Source organism: Salmo trutta, chromosome 13 (genome assembly GCF_901001165.1).
Source record: "Salmo trutta chromosome 13, fSalTru1.1, whole genome shotgun sequence".
Lineage (NCBI taxonomy): Eukaryota > Metazoa > Chordata > Actinopteri > Salmoniformes > Salmonidae > Salmo > Salmo trutta.
Genome location: NC_042969.1, coordinates 52,805,683 through 52,822,037, shown reverse-complemented (window position 1 = coordinate 52,822,037; position 16,355 = coordinate 52,805,683). Strand labels below are relative to the sequence as shown.

The 16,355-nt window shown below is 43.8% G+C and overlaps 1 protein-coding gene across 4 annotated transcripts in view; it reads right to left on the bottom strand.

Moving 5' to 3' along the window:
* The window catches only part of LOC115205990 (latent-transforming growth factor beta-binding protein 4), a 78,581-nt gene that overhangs the window by 12,873 nt on the left and 49,353 nt on the right, over positions 1–16,355 (bottom strand). For 3 of the 4 annotated variants that reach the window (XM_029772475.1, XM_029772474.1, XM_029772476.1), the window contains 15 exons: positions 13,662–14,027; positions 7,993–8,109; positions 6,315–6,443; positions 5,879–6,004; positions 5,504–5,629; positions 5,186–5,305; positions 4,916–5,035; positions 4,635–4,754; positions 4,398–4,517; positions 4,005–4,244; positions 3,803–3,925; positions 3,566–3,685; positions 3,265–3,384; positions 2,961–3,080; positions 2,744–2,863 (listed from right to left, as the gene is read on the bottom strand). In XM_029772475.1, coding sequence (XP_029628335.1) covers positions 2,744–2,863; positions 2,961–3,080; positions 3,265–3,384; positions 3,566–3,685; positions 3,803–3,925; positions 4,005–4,244; positions 4,398–4,517; positions 4,635–4,754; positions 4,916–5,035; positions 5,186–5,305; positions 5,504–5,629; positions 5,879–6,004; positions 6,315–6,443; positions 7,993–8,109; positions 13,662–14,027 — 2,187 coding nt within the window. The remainder of the gene's footprint in view (positions 1–2,743; positions 2,864–2,960; positions 3,081–3,264; positions 3,385–3,565; positions 3,686–3,802; positions 3,926–4,004; positions 4,245–4,397; positions 4,518–4,634; positions 4,755–4,915; positions 5,036–5,185; positions 5,306–5,503; positions 5,630–5,878; positions 6,005–6,314; positions 6,444–7,992; positions 8,110–13,661; positions 14,028–16,355) is intronic. The other variant, XM_029772477.1, reaches the window with a different exon arrangement.

The window sequence follows — 16,355 nt, the reverse complement described above, 5'->3', positions numbered from 1 at the left end:
AAAGGAGCAAAATAAATAAATAAATAGAGTAGGGGAAGAGGGTAGTTGTTTGGGCTAAATTATAGATGGTCTATGTACAGGTGCAGTAATCTGTGAGCTGCTCTGACAGCTGGTGCTTAAAGCTAGTGAGGGAGATAAGTGTTTCCAGTTTTAGAGATTTTTGTAGTTCGTTCCAGTCATTGGCAGCAGAGAACTGGAAGGAGAGGCAGCCGAAGGAGGAATTGGCTTTGGGGGTGACTAGAGAGATATACCTGCTGGAGTGCGTGCTACAGGTGGGTGCTGCTATGGTGACCAGTGAGCTGAGATGAGGGGGGACTTTACCTAGCAGGGTCTTGTAGATGACCTGGAGCCAGTGGGTTTGGCGACGAGTATGAAGCGAGGGCCAGCCAATGAGAGCATACAGGTCGCAGTGGTGGGTAGTATATGGGGCTTTGGTGACAAAACGGATGACACTGTGATAGACTGCATCCAATTTATTGAGTAGGGTATTGGAGGCTATTTTGTAAATGACATCGCCGAAGTCGAGGATCGGTAGGATGGTCAGTTTTACGAGGGTATGTTTGGCAGCATGAGTGAAAGATGCTTTGTTGCGAAATAGGAAGCCAATTGTAGATTTAACTTTGGATTGGAGATGTTTGATGTGAGTCTGGAAGGAGAGTTTACAGTCTAACCAGACACCTAGGTATTTGTAGTGGTCCACATATTCTAAGTCAGAACCGTCCAGAGTAGTTATGCTGGACGGGCGGGCAGGTGCAGGCAGCGATCGGTTGAAGAGCATGTATTTAGTTTTACTTGTATTTAAGAGCAGTTGGAGGCCACGGAAGGAGAGTTGTATGGCATTGAAGCTCGTCTGGAGGGTAGTTAACACAGTGTCCAAAGAAGGGCCAGAAGTATACAGAATGGTGTCGTCTGCGTAGAGGTGGATCAGAGAATCACCAGCAGCAAGAGCGACATCATTGATGTATACAGAGAAAAGAGTCGGCCAAAGAATTGAACCCTGTGGCACCCCCATAGTGACTGCCAGAGGCCCAGACAACAGGCCCTCCGATTTGACACACTGAACTCTATCAGAGAAGTAGTTGGTGAACCAGGCGAGGCAATCATTTGAGAAACCAAGGCTGTTGAGTCTGCCGATGAGGATGTGGTGATTGACAGAGTTGAAAGCCTTGGCCAGGTCAATGAATATGGCTGTACAGTAATGTCTCTTATCGATGGCGGTTATGATGTCGTTTAGGACCTTGAGCGTGGCTGAGGTGCACCCATGACCAGCTCTGAAACCAGATTGCATAGCAGAGAAGGTGCGGTGGGATTCGAAATGGTTGGTAATCTGTTTGTTGACTTGGCTTTCGAAGACTTTAGAGAGGCAGGGTAGGATAGATATAGGTCTGTAGCAGTTTTGGTCAAGAGTGTCGTCCCCCCCTTTGAAGAGGGGGATGACCGCAGCTGCTTTCCAATCTTTGGGAATCTCAGACGACACGAAAGAGATGTTGAACAGGCTAGTAATAGGGGTTGCAACAATTTCGGCAGATAATTTTAGAAAAAAAGGGTCCAGATTGTCTAGCCCGGCTGATTTGTAGGGGTCCAGATTTTGCAGCTCTTTCAGAACATCAGCTGACTGGATTTGGGAGAAGGAGAAATGGGGAAGGCTTGGGCGAGTTGCTGTGGGGGGTGCAGTGCTGTTGACCGGGGTAGGGGTAGCCAGGTGGAAAGCATGGCCAGCCGTAGAAAAATGCTTATTGAAATTCTCAATTATAGTGGATTTATCGGTGGTGACAGAGTTTCCTATCCTCAGTGCAGTGGGCAGCTGGGAAGAGGTGCTCTTATTCTCCAAGGACTTTACAGTGTCCCAGAACGTTTTTGAGTTTGTGTTGCAGGAAGCAAATTTCTGCTTGAAAAAGCTAGCCTTGACTTTTCTAACTGCCTGTGTATATTGGTTTCTAACTTATATCACAGTATGGGTAAAGTGCTGACTGACAGTGAACTGCGAAAGAAACAGTACATTCATATGAATTTTTTATGTGGTCTCTGTTTTTTGAAGGTAGAAGCAATGCACCCAGGTGTCAGTGTCCTTTAATGATACTCGGGCTGATCATTTGTGCGCCACACAGAAAAAACTGCTTGGTAGTGAGTAAGAGAAGTAACAGAAGCCAGAAAAGGTGAAGTGAGGAGAGCAGAGGAGAGGAATGCAGAGGAGAGCTCTGACTGCAGTATGGAACTGGGGCAAGAGGGCCACCCCCTTCGCTCACTCGTCGCCGACTGTAAGATGATGAAAAATGGCCCGGTCACACTGCTCTGTGCAGTTTATTTAAACAGCTGTTGGAACAGCTTGATTCTTCAGCAAACTTTAGCATGGTGACGGTCTTAGTCAAGCTGCCTCACCAATAACACTAACAGTGTTAGCGATGTGATTGTCTGATTCCATAAAGCAGTATGAACGAAATACGATCTCAAGTGGAAGGCGTGTGAAAAAGAATTTGGTGCTAATTTCGGTCTCGTGTCACATTCCGCAACATTGACTCAATTCAACTCTTTAAAAATGTGTTTCCTCATTAGTCAGAAATGTGCAGTTGTTCATAAATCCCCTCCTCTCCTTGGCCGTAAAAGAGCCATGGCATTCCTTCCCAGAAACAAATGCGGCAGGCAAGTGAGAGAGCAATAAAACACCTTGGAAAAACATGTCGACTATATGGACAGAATGCCTTGAATTTACTTGATATACTGCCTAATAGACAGCTACTCTTACCTGCACATAACCCATCTTGCATACTGTGGCCAGCTTTGCAGGCGATACACTTGTAGGAGCCTTCAGAATTCACACACCGTTGCCCAGGACACTGTACGGGGTCTTCACATTCATCAACGTCTAAAATGAAGCAAGTGGAGGTTACACATCAAACAGTGATATGGAACCTTGAACCATCATGTAAAGACATGCAAAAGTCAGACACATGCAGCCTTACCAATACAGACGCTGTCCTGTAGTTTGAACCCGGTGCGACAAACGCACCGGTAGCTACCGAGAGTGTTTTCACAGAGGCCGTTGGTACATAGGTTGGAGGTCTGCCGACACTCATCAACATCTGTGTGAAAGTATCAATATCAGTATTGATACAATTATCAATATCGAATAGAAATGGGTGTGTGTGCGTCTCTCTCTGTGTGTGTGTGTGTGTGTGTGTGTGTGTGTGTGTGTGTGTGTGTGTGTGTGTGTGTGTGTGTGTGTGTGTGTGTGTGTGTGTGTGTGTGGTTGAGAAGGTTGTTCACCTGTACACTGTCCGTTTCCAGCCTCAAAGCCTGGGCTACAGGCCACACATATGAAGGAGCCCTCAGAGTTGATACACTTCTGACCAGGACACTGCAGAGCGTTCTCACACTCATCCACATCTGGAGAAGCCAACGGAGGTTATTCTTTACAATCCCATAATAAAGTTGACAAAATAAAGACCATTTCTGGTAGTATTTTACTCTATTCTGTGCTAAAGAAAGTAATGCGTTTGACTGCTCTTTATCGGCTGGTAATGTGTAATGTGTAAAAGTAATGTGTACGTTCGGGGCGCAGTCTTACCTGTGCAGGTGTTGCCCTGTAGCCTGAAGCCAGATCGGCACGCACACTTGTAGCTTCCAGCCGTATTCTCACAACGACTGTTAGCGCAGGGAGTGGGGCTGTGGAGGCACTCGTCAACATCTGCAAAGAAAAGGAAAAGAAAGAAAGTGAGAAACACTTGTGCTTATAAAATGTCTTCCTGTGGAAGTGATCAGATCTACATGTACCCGTGTTGATACAGCCCATGTCGAGTCCTACCTGAGCATTGTCCGTTGACCAGCTGAAAGCCTGTCTTACAGGACGCGCACTTGTAGCTTCCAGCCGTATTCTCACAACGACCGTTAGCGCAGGGAGTGGGGCTGTGGAGGCACTCGTCAACATCTGCAAAGAAAAGAAGGAGAAGAACTGTCCGCCATCGCTCTAATGTACTGGTGTTGATAAAGACCATGTTGTGTCCTACCTGTGCAGCGTCTGTTCACCAGCCCAAAGCCTGGCTTGCAGGACACACACTTGTATGAGCCCTGGGAGTTGACACACTCCTGTCCAGGGCACTGGGACGGGTCTGCACATTCATCCACGTCTGTACAGGTATCACCGTGTAGTCTGTAGCCAGTGAGACACGCACAGCTGTAGCTACCCTGGGTGTTCTCGCAGTGACCGTTGGTACATGGGCCGGGGAATTGACGACACTCATCTATATCTGTAGGAATGGAGAGGAGATACAAGAGATTGCTGAAAGGTAGATGCCAATTTGAAATATAAATGTATTTATTAATGGATCGATGGATGATTAAAAAAAAAATCACAGACACACAGGTATACCTCAGAACACACAGAGACAATGTAATTTTACCTGAGCATTGTCTATTAATCATGCTGAAGCCTGGCTTGCAAGACACACAGTTGTAAGAACCCTGAGAGTTGACACAGGCCTGACCAGGACACCTCAAAGGGTCCTCACACTCATCCACATCTGAAATAGAGCCAGAACGTTAAAAGTCCGGCAGAATTTGTTTTCCATAGATTGAAAGTTATTTTCGCTGACAGGTTCAAAAGAGGGAATGTAGGTAAATACAGTCATCGCTCGTACCTGTGCAGGTCTTGCCTTGTAGTTTGTATCCCGTATGGCAAACACACCTGTAGCTCCCGGGAGTGTTCTCACAACGACCATTGGTGCAAAGGCTGGGGGTCTGACGGCACTCGTCAACATCTACAACAGGGGGGCGACACAGACCGTTAGCGCCCTCTGTCAAACAGCCTGTGGAGAATTCTACTTAAACTCCCTATAACATTGGTCATTACCTCACCATTTTCAGAAGAAAGGTTATTATTTGGTTTTGTATACAACTGCTTCCGGACAAGGAGTGTTACCTCGGCATTGTTCGTTCAGCAGCCCAAACCCTGGTGGGCAAGATACACACTTGTATGATCCTGGAGAGTTGACACAGGCCTGACCAGGACACTTCAAGGGGTCCTCACACTCATCCACATCTGGGGAAAGGGAGAATGATAGACATTAAGTTTAATAGAATAATTTCACAAATATCATACAATCTTTGGTGAGTGAAGATAGCAATATATACAGTACAGTCGCTTCGGTAGTGAAATAATGTTGACTAGATGCAGAGATAGCTTCCTTACCTTTACACGTGTTGCCCTCTAGCTTGTACCCAGTGCGGCAGACACACTTGAAGCTACCAGGGCTATTCTCACAGCGACCGTTGTTACAGGGGTTTGGAACCTGACGACACTCGTCAATATCTGTGCCACAAAAAAGTTTGTCCTTTACTCAAAGACTTGACAGTTAACAGTTATCTATTTTCTTATAGAATGATCACAAGGACTACTGCACAGCTATCATAATCGACATAACATTCCTTATAATAATCACAATCATGTCAATAGTACTTAATGACTGCTGATGTTGGAATACTATGTTGAGTACGCGTCCCCTCTTACCTTGACACTGCGTCTGTTGATAGTTGGCTCTGAAGCCAGCAGGACACACACATCTGTAGCGGCCTGGTGTATTCTCACACTCCCCAACAGAACAGGGACTGAGAGCCTGGATGCACTCATTGACATCTAGAGACACAGATGAGAAAAAAACAACATGAGGGATTCTCAAAGAACAGTGACCAGAGTACCAGACACTATTTCCTAATCCTTGACTTCCAAGTAGAACACAGAGCATTCCAGAGGGATGCCAGAAGGTCTTTCTCTATACCCAACGAGACAGAGTAGCTGTTGTCTGAATAAACGTCCTGTGCACAGCTGCTGTGGCTAGCAACTATGTGTGTGTGAGTGGTGTGTACAGTGGGGGGAGGGTTGTACCTATACAGCTGGTGCCCTGGGGTCCCGGCTGGTATCCAGAGGGGCAGCTGCACCTGTAGCCCCCTTCTGTGTTCTGGCAGCGGCCGCTGCCGCAGGGCGGGGGAGACTTCCTGCACTCGTCTATGTCTGAAAGGAAAGGGGGATGAGTGGGGTTAAAGAGGTCAAGAGGAGCCTGACCAAGCCTACAGTAATCAAGCTGCCTCTCAGGGTATGGGATTGTAGTGAGATGCTTGCGTTACCTAACCAGTCTGAAACTGACTCATCCATAAAGACAATCACATGTTCAACGACCGCACACTATAAATACAGCTGAGGGCCAGTATAGCATCAGGAACAGCCAACATTGGGCTGTGAATGTGTATGTGTGTGTTTGATGCTTCCTAATAGTAGTTAAGTTGTTTAACTAGCAACAGTGCCCTAACAAAACAACATTCACCTTGACAATAAGTGTGCTGAGCATTGTGTTGGTATCCCTCGTTACAGATGCAGGTATGTCTCCCTCCGGGCTGGTCCACACAGCGGCCCTGTCCACACACCTGGGGCATGGTCTCACACACACCCCGCACTGGACGCCCAATCAGATGGCCGTAGACGCACGTACACACACATGCACGCACACGTGGACAGATATGTACATTTAGTTAGCTTGTCTGTCACCGTTTCAAAAAAAGATTCCAAAGTGTGATCTTAGTTGTCATGTCATCCATATCAGCCGTCTGAGGACATGAGAGGGGATAACACAGCCACGGAGAATGGTGTGAGGAGGATCTGATCTCATCTGGGTGCCTGATCTCTGCTTACATTGGAGAGCTGAACAAGGAAGCTCTGGCATACACTCATCCCATTTCACACTTTGAAAAAAGGGTTCCAAAAGGGTTGTTCGGCTGTCACCATAGGAGAAGCCTTTTTGGTTCCAGGTAGATCTCTTTTGAGTTTCATGTAGAACTCTGTGGAAAGGGTTCTAAAATGGAACTCAAAAGGGTTCTACCCGGAACCAAAATGGGTTCTTTAAAGGGTTCTAAAATGGGGACAACCCTTTCAGGATCACTTTTTCTTTCTTCTAAGTGTGCAGCTCACATATTTCTCAGGGACCATTATTAGGATGTATAGTCTCAGAACTCACTTATTATGAGGCTCACATATTTCTCAGGGACCGTTATTAGGATTTATAGTCTCAGAACTCATTTATTATGAGGCAGGTTCAAGGCTGTGGGCATAATAGTGTTCAATTCTAGGTTACAGCACAAACCTGACACTTCCCTCACGAGCTAAAAGTTAGCAGCTCTTTGACGGCCCCGCCTTGAGATTCAAACCTGACAACGTGATAAACGAACAGTCCGGTGGTGAACAGTTGGCTCACATTAGGCAAAGTTTTGCGGCACAAACAGAGCATTGTACCCATCTGGTTACTACTTATATCTTGAGCCAGAGTTCCTGGCTCGGTCTGTGGGAGGGTACTCCCTATTTGAATCTCTCTTTGTATTGCAAAGAAGTGCATTAAAGAATGTAAAACGCCTTTTATCGACTGAGGCTTTGAAGTTGAGGTGTGTGTGTTCATGTGTGTGTGTGTGTGTGTGTGTGTGTGTGCGTGTGTGTGTGACGGACAGGGTTGACTAAGTACTCTAGTGGAGACAGAAAAGGCCAGAGCTAGAAACACAACTGATGTCTAAGTTAAATACAGGTTAAATAAAACATGTATTTGAAGGTGGATAAAACCGCCAGTAATTATCAACGCCACCAGAGCATTCAAATCCACCTACCCGGGATTCTTAAGCACTCATTATTCTGGTCCATTTGAAATGTGAACTCATGCTTTCAAGTGCTGTCACATCAAATGAGAGCAGAACAGACACAGGAAGACCAGTTGTCATACTTCAATGGAGAACTTTGAACTTTTTCTCACTCCACAATACAGACTCCAAACTATATGCTTCTTTGTTCTTGAGTCAGGTGTGGAGTACAATAGTTAAGAGTTCTAATAGGAAATGACATGGAGTTGGCAGTGTGAGAAGCCAGAAAGTTGAACCAGCGTTTATCAGAATTTGACCTAATCTTGGAGACATTACTGTATCAAGATAAAACACTTTGTGGCTGTGGTATACGGTTTACGGTACCTGGCCTGGGGATGGGTGGGCGGGGCGTGACCGGAGATGGGAGAGGCTGGGCGGGTCTCACTGGAGATACTGGCCGTCGGTCAACTGGAGGCCGTTGGGTCTGAGTGGGGGGTAGAGCTGGAGAAACCAAAACAGGACATAAACATTTACTGAGAATGTCTAGATGCATTAGAGCTTTCGCTTGTTGAGAAGAGGCAGCTTGATGTGAATTGTCTTTCTCACAGCCTTCTGGACACAAACATCAAAATACTAAACATTGCAATTCTGGCTCAATAGTTGATGTTGCTATGTGGAAATAACAAGAGCATGTGAAGGGTTTGATTCCAAAACGTGATAAGTGCTCATTTTTTACATTTGCATTTTTTCTGTGTATGAATTATGGCTGTTCTCATACTTTTAAAACATTTACTTTAGATGTGCTTCAGAATGTGTTTTTTTTGTTGCAAAACTCAATATCCATATTGTTTCATACCAAAACGTGCTATATCCAGAGCCATGTGTTTAGAGAGTTGGGCCAATGAGATCTCTACAGTATGACGCATTTACATGTCACTACAACATTCTATGGCGGCCATGTTAGCTCCGATTAACATTAGGCTACATGTGGAATATAAAAAAATATATATGTAACTGAATGTATAGAATTAGAACAATATTCAAAATTCAAAAAGTTGGTCCAACTCTTTAAATATATTGATCTGGTTATATCCACTGTGCAGATGGCTGAAACAATCCATATGCTCTTTTTTTTGCCACTGGTGCAAAAGTGAGTCATTTCCATGATATTTGTCTGCTTAGTCGTAAGTTAGGTTTCGCTAAATATTTTTCCAACACCTAGGAACATAATCAGAACCTTATCTTATCCATTTAGGCTAACCCCTGGTTTAGTCAGCTGTCACTCAGCTGTTCGCGCGCTGGCTAGTTGCTACCGAGCGTCACGGACCTTTTGATTGTGGATCCCTTCTACAGTTTGTAGCCTGTTATATCTGTTCCCGTTGGCTGAAAGAGGAACTTTCTAAACAAGCTCATGAAAAGGAGAGAGCCAAGATGCAGCAAAGGTAAACTGTCAGCAAACAGGCTACTGGCTGTAAACAGCGTGCTGTGTCACCCCGACAACAACAGTCAACCCATTCTTGCAAATTAATTGCGACAGACTTTCATGTCCTTATTATTCCTTAAATCCTTCCCAACAGTTTATATAATCAAACTCATAAAGCTTGCCTAGATTTATCCTAATGAATGAAAAAAAACTTTAAAATCCCAATAAAATTGTTCCAAAAGTTGCTTAAATGTCCAAAAAGAAAACACTGCATACACTATAGTACACTGTTTACCCTCTGGATACAATACATCAGCTATATGATATTTGCACAATTTAGTTGAAACAAATAGATTATTTTAATATGTATTTATTTATGTATCTATACTTAATTACATGTAACTGTTTAAAACCCAATCGGGAAACTTTTTCTATTGGAGTTCTGTTTGGGGCGGATATATAGCGTTTTGCCACAAAACATGATTATTTGTCTCTCTAAAAGAAAATTACCTTGGAACATATTTCAAACAGAATCATGTCTTTTCACTAACCCATGTCATGGTAAGATGAAAAAAAGAATAGATCTCTTTCATAAGACTAGGGCTGTGGCGGTCATGAAATCTTGTCAGCCGGTTATTGTCAAGCAAATAACTTCTGTTCTCACGGTAATTGACTGTTAATTAACATAAACACATTTAGCATCTCCTGGCTTCCACACAAGCCACTTGTCACGTCCTGACCAGTAAAAGGAGTTATTTGTTATTGTAGTTTGGTCAGGGCGTGGCAGGGGGTGTTTTTCTGTGTGTTTTGGGGTTTTGGGGTTATATTCTATGTCCTTTTTTCTATGTTTTGTATTTCTTTGTTTTGGCCTGGTATGGCTCTCAATCAGGGACAGCTGTACTTCGCTGTCGCTGATTGGGAGCCATACTTAGGTAGCCTGTTTTCATTTGGGTTTTGTGGATGGTTAATTTCTGTTTAATGTTACCTGACAGAACTGTTTTGGCTGTCGCTCCTTTCTTGTTTTGTTTAAAGTGTTCCATTAAAATATTATAATGAGCACTAACCACGCTGCGCCTTGGTCTACTCCCGTCAACAGCTATTACACCACTGATGCAGACCTTTGGAACATCTACATTTGAAAAAGTCTAATAAATCCATTTAATATAGCCTACACTATCACAATAACTCCATGATTTATTTCAGACAGGTCTAAAGAAACATGATATGAAGAAAATGTAGAATAATTCAGAAGAACAGAATAGCATACTCTGAGTTGTCCTTATGTTAGGCCCTGATCGGCTACACTAGTTAATTTAGCAGACAAGATTTGTTTAGAATTCTGTGGAAATATTTTCTATTATTTTATAGTATGAAGAATACAATTGAACATACAGTTGAAGTTTACATACACTTAGGTTGGAGTCATTAAAACTCATTTTTCAACCACCTCACACATTCCTTGTTAACAAACTATAGTTTTGGCAAGTCGGTTGACTTTGTGCATGACACAAGTCATTTTTCCAACAATTGTTTACAGACAGATAATTTCACTTATAATTCACTGTATCACAATTCCAGTGGGTCAGAAATTTACATACACTAAGTTGAATGTGCCTATAAACAGCTTGGAAAATTCCAGAAAATGATGTCATGGCTTTAGAAGCTTCTGATAGGCTAATTGACATAATTTGAGTCAATTTGAAGTGTACCTGTGGATGTATTTCAAGGCCTACCTTCAAACTCAGTGCCTCTTTGCTTGACATCATGGGAAAATCAAAAGAAATCAAGTCTGGTTCATCCTTGGGAGAAATTTCCAAACGCCTGAAGGTACCACGTTCATCTGTACAAACAATAGTACGCAAGTATAAACACCATGGGACCACGCAGCCGTCATACCGCTCAGGAAGGAGACGCGTTCTGTCTCCTAAAGATGAACATACTTTGGTGCAAAAAGTGCAAATCAATCCCAGAACTACAGCAAAGGACCTTGTGAAGATGCTGTAGGAAATAGGTACAACAGGATCTATATCCACAGTAAAACGAGTCCTATATCGACATAACCTGAAAGGCCACTCAGCAAGGAAGAAGCCACTGCTCCAAAACTGCCATAAAAAAGCCAGACTACGGTTTGCAACTGCACATGGGGACAAAGATCATACTTTTTGGAGAAATGTCCTCTGGTCTGATGAAACAAAAATAGAACTGTTTGGCCATAATGACCATCGATATGTTTGGAGGGAAAAGGGGGAGGCTTGCAAGCCAAAGAACACTATCCCAACCGTGAAGCACGGGGGTGTCAGCATCATGTTGTGGGGGTGCTTTGCTGCAGGAGGGACTGGTGCACTTCACAAAATAGATGGCATCATGACGAGGAAAATTCTGTGGATATATTGAAGCAACATCTCAAGACATCAGTCAGGAAGTTAAAGCTTGGTCGCAAATGCGTCTTCCAAATGGACAATGACTCCAAGCATACTTCCAAAGTTGTAGCAAAATGGCTTAAGGACAACAAAGTCAAGGTATTGGAGTGGCCATCACAAAGCCCTGACCTCAATCCTATAGAATATTTGTGGGCAGAACTGAAAAAGTGTGTGTGAGCAAGGAGGCCTACAAACCTGACTCAGTTACACCAACTCTGTCAGGAGGAATGGGCCAAAATTCACCCAACTTATTGTGGGAAGCTTGTGGAAGGCTATCCGAAACGTTTGACCCAAGTTAAACAATTTAAAGGCAATGCTACCAAATACTAATTGAGTGTATGTAAACTTCTGACCCACTGGGAATGTGATGAAAGAAGTAAAAGCGGAAATAAATCATTATCTCTATTATTCTGACATTTCATATTCTTAAAATAAAGTGTTGATCCTAACTGACCTAAGACAGGGAATTTTTTACTAGGATTAAATGTCAGGAATTGTGAAAAACTGAGTTTAAATATATTTGGCTAAGGTGTATGTAAACTTCCGACTTCAACTGTAGCTGAATAAAATAGAAAGGATGTTTTCTCCAAACGATTTCTGAGGAAGTGCGCAAATGTGCTATTCTGTGTTGAGTGGTTAACAAACAGTGGTTAACAGGTACTCCTACAGTATGCTTAATTTAGAGTTATTTATGCAACTTTAGTTGTGATACAACCGTGGGCTATATGTTTTGATTTTGAATACATTCTAAGGCTGGATGATGCAAATAAGGATGATTTGAAAAATGTTACATGAAAGGCATGAGCTCTGCTTTGTTTCTTGCACAGGCTGCACACACTACATCAGTATCTCATTCACAATTTGGCAAGCACTTGATAATGCCTCGTATTTCCCGGCGGCATCCCCCAAGGGTGGCCGTAATGCACCCTAAAAAATCCATGCCTTTTGCGGCCAGTGTCCATTTTGCCCTTGGGCTGAATATAGTAATTATAATTCCTTTCTCCTGGCTGCGTGTTTCCGAAGCACCTCTCACTCACATGGTTCTCTCAGATATCTCAATTCTTGTTAGCCAATGCCAGTCATGTGGTCGGGTTCTTCTCACAGGCATCTATCTCAGCTCTGAAGTAGGCTACAGGTGAATACAGACACATCAGGGACGCAACTGCGCACGTCCTTATCAAATTCCGAGGCACATATTGAAGAACTGTCCACATTTACTTTGTCAGCCAACAAGATGAGCAGGCCTAACGAACAGCAAAAGCACTAGCCTATGTCAATCTACTATCCCCCATAATAAAAAAGTGTATCTATTTTATTGGTCAACTTGTCCTTCTGTGCGAGAAATAAATATTCCAAACATAGTCTGGGGCAGTTGTGGGATGCGATAGATCCCAAATGAATACAACAACTCGCATCAAAAAACCTTTTAAAAGCAATGAGGCTGATGCAACAGATCAGAACTTTTAGCTTAAAATGTTGATAAACAATTAGGCTATTTCTTTACATTACGCAGCAATTACGCAGCAATGCGCACAGTGGACAAATAACTACTTAAAATTAAGCACATTAATCCGCTTTACAACCGGGGTAGAGCCGAACTGGCATACATAGGCGGCGAGTGAGTTTCGAGTTTGGGGAAGATCATTTTCACCTTAAAAATGCACCTTTATAATAAAGCGTTACATGCGTAATCACTTTTGCGGTCACTTTTGAGAATGGTGTTTTCCCGCTAATTGATTGCATTTTGGAACATTGGAGCTTATAGCCTACTGTAGGCTTTCTTGGTTTTCTTGCCTTACACAAGCTGGGCATCATAGTATATCATTTACAAATGATAATATATCACAATATATATATCACTTATCATTCAAGTGATAGGCTAATATTGTCACCCATCAGACTTTTTTTGATTTAATCTTGTCTTTACATATACTAAATAATATATGTGTGAAATTGTTTTTGATTTAAATGGACCACTATCATGCACCTGTATCGAAACAGGGGAAGGGGGAATTTGACTGCGGTCATGACTCGTGACTGCCGGTGTGGCAGTAATACGGTCACCATAACAGCCCTACATAAGATGTGTTTTTAATTAATGTCAATTTTACAAACAGTTCTGAAAATGGTTATATCGCGTTTTGGAATGAAACACTTCACTGTACGGTGAGGAATCTCCTTAAGGTTGCTATGAGTTATTCTCTACTCACCTGTCACCACCCGGGTGGGTCCTGCTGTAACAGAGATGGCTGGGATGTGTGGTCTGCCCTGGGGGGACAGGGAGCCTCCACTCGATGGCTGCTGGGGTCTGGTCTGAGGTGTGAGAGCTCTACCATCTGGCTGTTGGGGTCTAGTTTGCGGGGTGTGAGGGCCTGAGCTTGATGGCTGCTGAGGTCTCGTCAGAGTGGTGAGCAGAGTAGTGCTACCTGGTTGTTGTGGCCTGGTCTGTGGGGTGCTCTGGGATATGACAGGGGGACCTCCAGTCCCGTGCTGCTCCACCACCCTCTGGTTGAACTTGATGGCAGAGGCAGAGTAGTGGTAGCCAGGCCCTGCTGGGCAGATCTCCTTGAAAGCAACTGTCAGGAGCAAACAGAGAACGCCACAAGCAGGATTCAATTGGTTAGTGTGTTTCATACCCATATATAGTGCATTCGGAAAGTATTTTTATTTTTTATTTTACCTTTATTTAACTAGACAAGTCAGTTAAGAACAAATTCTTATTTTCAATGACGGCCTAGGAACACTGCCTTGTTCAGGGGCAGAACAACAGAAGTATTCAGACCCATTGACTTTTTCCACATTTTGTTACATTACAGCGTTATTGTAAAATGTATTAAAACATTTTTCCACTTATAAATCTACACATGACAACGCAGGAGTGGCTTCGGGACAAGTGTCTGAATGTCATTGAGTGGCCCAGCCAGAGCTCGGACTTGAACCCACTCGAACATCTTTGGAGAGACCTGAAAATAGCTGTGCAGTGACGCTCCCCATCCAACCTGACAGAGCTTGAGAGGATCTGCAGAGAAGAATGGGAGAAGCTCCCCAAATACAGGTGTGCCAAGCTTGTAGCGTCATACCCAAGAAGACTAGAGGCTGTAATCGCTGCGAAAGGTCCTTCAAGAAAGTACTGAGTAAAGGGTCTGAATACTTATATTCTGGAAGGTTTTCACATCTCCTCCACAGAGGAACTCTGGAGTACTATCAGAATGAGCATCGGGTTCTTGGTCACCTCCCTGACTGTTACGTGTTATGTTTTTCTTGTTCCCCATTTTCCCCTGTTAGTGTGTTTGTGTCCTGAGCATTACAGGTGTACCGAGTTGCGGCTAACGATGGTGGGCGTGGCTGTAGCTGATTACAGAGAGGATATCTGTTTGCCGTGTGAGAAGAGAGAGAGAGAGAGAGAGAGAGAGAGAGAGAGAGAGAGAGAGAGAGAGAGAGAGAGAGAGAGAGAGAGAGAGAGAGAGAGAGAGAGAGAGAGAGAGAGAGAGAGAGAGAGAGAGAGAGAGAGAGAGAGAGAGAGAGAGAGAGAGAGAGAGAGAGAGAGAGAGAGAGAGAGAGAGAGAGAGAGAGAGGAGAGAGGAGAGAGAGAGAGAGAGAGAGAGAGAGAGAGAGAGAGAGAGAGAGAGAGAGAGAGAGAGAGAGAGAGAGAGAGAGAGAGAGAGAGAGAGAGAGAGAGAGAGAGAGAGAGAGAGAGAGAGAGAGAGAGAGAGAGAGAGAGAGAGAGCGAGCACTTGTTTTTTTGTTTGACTATTGGTGTTAATTTCTTTGTTTGTGTTTCAGCCTGTCCTCCTGAGGTGCTCCACCCTACCTAGGTCCTGGAGAAGGGAAAAGGTAGATCTGCCCATGGGTGTACATTCTCATGTAGATAACCCATTGTTTTATACACTAGGTTAGCCGGGCGGGTGTCACCCTTGTATTTTCGTGGAACCAGGTAGGACAGTGGGTTAGGGTTTAGAGTGTGTTAGGAAGGTTTAGGTGTGTAGAAGAGGAGGGACCTTTTGTTTATTTTCATTACTTGGACCCCGATCACAAACATTCCCTTCTCTTACCTTACCTTGTTGTTGTTTTGTTTCTTACTGATTATTTATGGGTGTGTTATATTGTTTATTTAAATAATTTACTAAACATCCCCTGAAGGTTAAAATTGAGTTCTGGTTGTGGTCTGATTTATTTATCGCTCATTGCACCCCACATTTCTTCCCATTTCATCCGTGTTACCTGGTGTGTTTAGGCCCAGGCATTTACGTCTCCTCCTCAAACGAGCTACACCCGAGGGGAGAACGTAAGACTGACCAAGGCCCTTTTCCCCCGATTGCTCAGTTTGGCTGAGAGGCCAGCTCTAGGAAGAGTCTTGTTGGTTCCAAACTTATTCCATTTGGAGGCCACTGGGTTCTTGGGTACCTTCAATGCTGCAGACATTTTTTTGGTACCCTCCCCCAGAGCTGCGCCTAGACACAATCCTGTCTCAGGGCTCTACAGACAATTCCTTCAACCTCATGGCTTGTTTTTTTGCTCTGACATGTGTGTACCTTTCCAAATCATGTCCAATCAATTGAATTTATCCCAGGTGGACTCCAATCAAGTTGTAGAAACAGCTCAAGGATGATCAATGGAAACAGGATACACCTGATCTCAATTTTGAGTCTCATAGCAAAGGGTCTGAATACATCCTTGCAACATGGAGCTGTGCATTATCATGCTGAAACATGAGGTGATGGCGGCAGATGATTGCACGACAATGGGCATCAGGATCTCGTCCCGATATCTCTGTGTATTCAAATTGCCATCGACAAAATGAAATTGTGTTCGTTGTCCATAGCTTATACCTAACCATACCTCCACCGCCACCATGGGGCACTCTGTTCACAACCTTGACATAAGCAAACCGCTCGCCCACACAA